This window comes from Haliotis rufescens, unplaced genomic scaffold (assembly GCF_023055435.1).
Source record: "Haliotis rufescens isolate VD_foot unplaced genomic scaffold, xgHalRufe1.0.p SCAF_2, whole genome shotgun sequence".
Classification (NCBI taxonomy): Eukaryota; Metazoa; Mollusca; class Gastropoda; order Lepetellida; family Haliotidae; genus Haliotis; species Haliotis rufescens.
Genome location: NW_025963890.1, coordinates 9,262,986 through 9,268,985, shown reverse-complemented (window position 1 = coordinate 9,268,985; position 6,000 = coordinate 9,262,986). Strand labels below are relative to the sequence as shown.

General features: G+C 41.0%; 1 protein-coding gene across 1 annotated transcript; it reads right to left on the bottom strand.

Annotated features, from left to right (window-relative positions):
• Positions 1–770: 770 nt before the first annotated feature.
• Positions 771–2,762, bottom strand: LOC124136258. Its single transcript, XM_046502130.2, has one exon. The coding sequence runs from the start codon at positions 2,422–2,424 to the stop codon at positions 1,369–1,371; it is 1,056 nt and encodes a 351-aa protein (XP_046358086.2). The 5' UTR covers positions 2,425–2,762; the 3' UTR covers positions 771–1,368.
• Positions 2,763–6,000: the final 3,238 nt, after the last annotated feature.

Genomic DNA, 6,000 nt, shown 5'->3' with positions numbered 1-6,000 from the left:
GAACATAATTTAAGAAGGAAATACTCCCCTTGCTAATTATGCCTATATTCACTGTAGTAGTAACCTCAGTAGATCCACACTCGATCGACCCTGAAGCTCACCTGACTTGTTCTGGAGTGAGTGAGTGAGTGAGTATGGTTTTACGCCGCTTTTAGCAATATTCCAGCAATATCACGGCGGGGGACACCACAAATGGGCTTCACACATTGTACCCACGTCGGGAATCGAACCCGGATCTTCGGCGTGACGAGCTAACGCTTTAACCACTAGGCTACCCGACCGCCCCGAATTGTTCTGGAATATATTATAGTAGATGCGTGTGCCATGCAAGGGTAGGCAGAAGAAGCTAAGTAACAGTAGAAGTTCAAAAGATACACCATCATGTGTAACTGGCCATGCACTGGACCAAACCATCCCCGGGGGCACTATGACTGCCATGACACTATCGGCAGTCACAGTGATACTTATAGGTCGTAATTCTTTAGGCCCTGTTAAGAGGCAACAACTGTGATCACCCATCTGTACAGCTGTATGAACCCAAAGGTATGTCGAAAATGTAAAATGTAATGACAGACGGACAACACATCACCACATAAGTTCACTTGACTTCCATTCATACGAGATAGGGGCGGTCGGGTAGCCTAGTGGTTAAAGCGTTCGCTCGTCACGCCGAAGACCGGGTTCGATTCCCGACATGGGTACAATGTGTGAAGCCCATTTCTGGTGTCCCCCGCTGTGATATTGCTGGAATATTGCTAAAAGCGACGTAAAACCATACTCACTCACTCACTCATACGAGATAACAATGAATGATTATATGTATATACGATTTACATGAACTTTAAGCTCTACTTTACATATATTTTTTTCTTATTTTAGTTTATTCACAAATATCTTGTTGCAGTTCACAGTGTCAAACCACTGTGAAGTGCCAGACTCACCTTTGAACCATAACGGTTTTAGATTCATACAAGGTGTAACTACTATTATTACATAATCCGTAAATTGAAAATCCAGGCGATTTCAGTGGAATTTCTTCCGTCCGTGTTAACGTTTGTTTCTTTAATTCATTAGGAGTTGGACATATTGTGATAAAACATGCTACTGGTAACACAACATACATTGTATGTACACCCCATATTATCCATAAACATACTGTTCAGTGTACATCAGAATGAAAAAATGTTTTTGAAGAACGTGAAGAAAAGATACGTCACCAAAACCTCACATCACAGTGATAGGTAGCGAAATCAGTAATGCCTCCATATAGTTCAGTACAAATAGTGATGTGGTTGACTCAAACATCGGTGTTGTGAAGGTGAACACATTATACCAGAATTTCCACAGCAAATCTGTTCCGACATTCTGTCAAACGAAGAATGTAACAATCTTTTTGTTCCCTTTGGAGTAAGTTTCTGTTCCATTCTCCCGTGTAACACTAAACATATGTTTCCCTTTAGGATTGCGAAGATCTGTAAGCTCCACCATTTCTGCTGTCACTTTAACGCCGGTGTTCTTCCCAGAGGCTCGACCACGTTGTCCAACGTCGGTGACGCTGGGGAAGAGGGTGCCTGACGATCTTGCACTCCTTGGTGTCGGAATGGGACTTGAGAAGGTGACAGTTTTGGAGCCGGGTCTGCGACGCGGATCTGAGATTCTGGGCGTATCTGGTACAGTTGACGAAGACATCCTCAGCGATTCCATTGCAGCTTCAGCACCACTGTTGGTACCTCCAGACCTGCATCTGGCTCGAGGAGATGGGAGCTTCAGATCATCTCTTGGAGTCTGTATCCTGGGTGATTCTACACTCGAGTGAGAACGGTGAGAATCGAGTTGTCCAACACTTAACTGAGAACGGTAAGAATCCGATTGTTCTACACTCGACTGAGAACGGTGAGAGTCGAGTTGTCCAACACTTAACTGAGAACGGTGAGAATCCGGTTGTTCTACGCTCGATTGAGAACGATGGGAGTCCAGCTGTTCCACGCTCGCTTGAGAACGATGGGAGTCCAGATGTTCTAAATCCGGGTCCTCTCTGTCAGACTGGACAGGTGTGAGAGAGCCACGGGAACGTACATAATGAGGGATGGTGTTAGCAGACGACACTTCCCTTTGAGTTGGTGTAATTACTGGACCCCTGGGCTGACTAGATGGGTGATAGCTGAGAGATTTTTTGAATTTCCTGAGTTTTTCCAAATATCTGCTCTGCAACTGACGTAATTCTGAGGCTGCCAATTTCTGCCATCGTTCATACGCCCGGACTTCTTTTTCACACTGCTTACGTAGATCTTCGTGGCGTCGAAGAACCCTCGCACTACGGGTGTTCCTCCGCATAGATTCAAAACGAGCGTCATGATTTGTGTCAGAAAATATGTTGGACAGTTTGACCTGGCCATGGTCCACTCGGAGCCGATTGTTCGTCATATTAAATCCACTGCTCAAAACACGTACAGGTTTTCCAAAAATATTGTGAGCTTGCTAACACTAGACCACTTCTTGAACATGATTTGGTCTGTTAATGTTGTAGGAATGTCAATCTTACTTGCCTTGTTCTCCCATTTAATAATCAATAGGTATTCCGGTCTTTGCTTGTCTCTAGCAACAATGTAAATGGTCTCTCCAAGAACACATGCTCCCAAGAAGACACAAAGCTATCGGCCCATCAACCATACTGTAACATTCAAGACCATCGACCCTCCCTCAGCCAGCGTGTCATACACTTAAAACATTAATTGTCCCCCTGGCCGCCTGCCGATACGTTCGTGACTATCTCCGTGATCGCTCACCTCCGTTCTCTCAACTCTAGATCTCAATACGATAATCTCTAATCCCCGACACTAAGCTCTAGCCCTAAATGCTAACTCCATGCTTTTCTTTTCTTTTCCACATATGTGTCAATCGTGGCCTGGGATTTTCGCATGGCTGCCCTGGCCGTATTTTAGTTGTCCTGCTAATCCCATGGTGGCTAAGACGAAGCTTTATGAAGCTTTCGGGGGGCAAGCGTAGGGGTGAATTAATTGATTTACAGGTCAATATGCAGATGAAAGTGGGCGTTCTGGTTGAGTTGTATCCTTGGTTAGAGTACATGGCTACCGATATAATCCCTTCATACGAAGCAGCCAGGCGAGTCAATCATATTGTGATACCATTACTGAGATAATATGTCTTTAATACCACCCAGCTTGAAGTCTTAAATAACTTAATTTTATCTGTGTTCCCGTGGACAATCCTGTCCGGGTTCCTCGGATCACTGACCAAATCTGTCGACAAAGGGAATGTTTACTTTCTGTTAACGTGATTTCTTTAAGACGTGTGAAGCCTACGATTGGGTTGTCACAATGCATTAATACAGGCTTGGACATCGGCTGTGTGACAGGACATGGTGATTTGGTCCATAAGTCTATCTTCAGGCAGATATTAATCTAGGTACTATTGAGATTTTGCCTTTAATGCTTTCGGCGTTGATGTTATGAGATTGTTAATGGGGTGTGAATTGTTATATTATTGGACAAATACCGGGCTGTGGCTTATGACATGGCTTGAGGGTATGTTAAAGGACTGAACACGTTTTATTCAAGGCATTTGATGTGTGAAGGAAAGCCATTGAGTATGCTGTCAGCAAATTGTAGACAAACCTTTTTTTATGAAAGACTTTAATCCAGAAGCACTTATAGGAAATCTATTTATTATACCTCCACGGACTCTTTAACAGTTCTCGATTCAACGTTATATGTTTTCATTCCACAGGATAAAATTGTTTCCCACCAAAACTACATTTCACCACGAATACATATGACACTCCTAACTGTTGTAAACCCTTTATTATAACATAATTCGGAAAACTGTGCACTTGAGTAAAACAATACTGGGTCCACTTGCACAAAGCGATCTTAGCACTAAGTTAACTCCCATACTTTAACATAGGCTTACGATAGTCTTTGCGCTAAGATCGCTTTGTGCAAGTGGACCCTGAACAAATTTGTCTCTCCGTCTCATATGTTGATCTACCTTAAGAAACCTGAACATAGAATATTATTGATAGAGACAAATGAAAGTTCTTTTTGTCATATTTGTATTGGATTGACTTCTACGCAGTTCATGAATATATATAAAAGCGACAAAAACTCTTTTCTTAAACAGTTGACTACACCATAAGACAACATGGACTATATTGGAGATGGTTATTACACAGTGTACGAAGACAATAGACTCTATATTGGAGGCGGATTTCTACAGTTCATGACACAACATTTTGAAGATGGATTTCTACATAGTTAATGAAGACAATAGACTCTATATTGGAGGAGGATTTCTACAGTTCATGACACAACATTTTGAAGATGGATTTCTACATAGTTAATGAAGACAATAGACTCTATATTGGAGGCGGATTTCTACAGTTCATGACACAACATTTTGAAGATGGATTTCTACATCGTGTATGAAGACAATAGACTCTATGTTGGAGGTGGACTTCTACAGTTCACGAAAACAACAGACAACATTTTGAAGATGGATTTCTACATCGTTTATGAAGACAATAGACTCTATATTGGAGGTGGACTTCTACAGTTCACGAAAACAACAGACAAGATATTTGAAATGGATTTCTTCACAGTTTATGAAGACAACGTACAAGACATTGGAGATGGATTTCTTCACAGTTTATGAATATATATAAAAGCGACAAAAACTCTTTTCTTAAGCAGTTGACTACACCATAAGACAACATGGACTATATTGGAGATGGTTATTACACAGTGTACGAAGACAATAGACTCTATATTGGAGGCGGATTTCTACAGTTCATGACACAACATTTTGAAGATGGATTTCTACATAGTTAATGAAGACAATAGACTCTATATTGGAGGAGGATTTCTACAGTTCATGACACAACATTTTGAAGATGGATTTCTACATAGTTAATGAAGACAATAGACTCTATATTGGAGGCGGATTTCTACAGTTCATGACACAACATTTTGAAGATGGATTTCTACATAGTTAATGAAGACAATAGACTCTATATTGGAGGCGGATTTCTACAGTTCATGACACAACATTTTGAAGATGGATTTCTACATCGTTTATGAAGACAATAGACTCTATGTTGGAGGTGGACTTCTACAGTTCACGAAAACAACAGACAACATTTTGAAGATGGATTTCTACATCGTTTATGAAGACAATAGACTCTCTATTGGAGGTGGACTTCTACAGTTCACGAAAACAACAGACAAGATATTTGAAATGGATTTCTTCACAGTTTATGAAGACAACATACAAGATATTGGAGATGGATTTCTTCACAGTTTATGAAGACAACATACAAGATATTGGAGATGGATTTCTTCACAGTTTATGAAGACAACATACAAGATATTGGAGATGGATTTCTATACAGGCTATGATGGCAACAAACGCTATGTCGGAGATGTATCAATCTCATAACAGAAAAGGTATCAGGTTATGGGAATATATGTCAGTGTAGTTATACACCACACGGTTAGGAACCGTCCATTTAATAATCTGTGGAGGGTGGGGGACTGTTGCAAAAGAAAAAAAATGGTTAAATTGTTTCCAATAAATAATTAGGCTGATAGGTTTAATTAAAAAGGAAAATCTGGTTTTGCAGCTCTAGCTGAAAACTATCTAGCCTCCATACAAATTCCTAGGCCCCCACCCCAGAATATATCAAGAACGTCCCCCAAGAAAGGAGGTCTCAGTGTTGGTTGTGGTTTTGTTTGAAAGTCTATATTGTACAGTATCTGTCCAGTGGAGTGTAAACTCTATGTGCAGAGTTGCGTACTATAGGCCTTTACAGTGATCCTATAATCCTGGGATCGAATCCACAACTCACCCTGATAAAATTGAGTGAGTGAGTTGGGTTTAATGCCGCTTTTAACAGTATTCCAGTATTCCAGTTATATCACGGCGTGTCAGCTTAATGTGGGAGGAAAGCCCAAAGTGATGCAGGTGTCAGACGTTTACCACTTC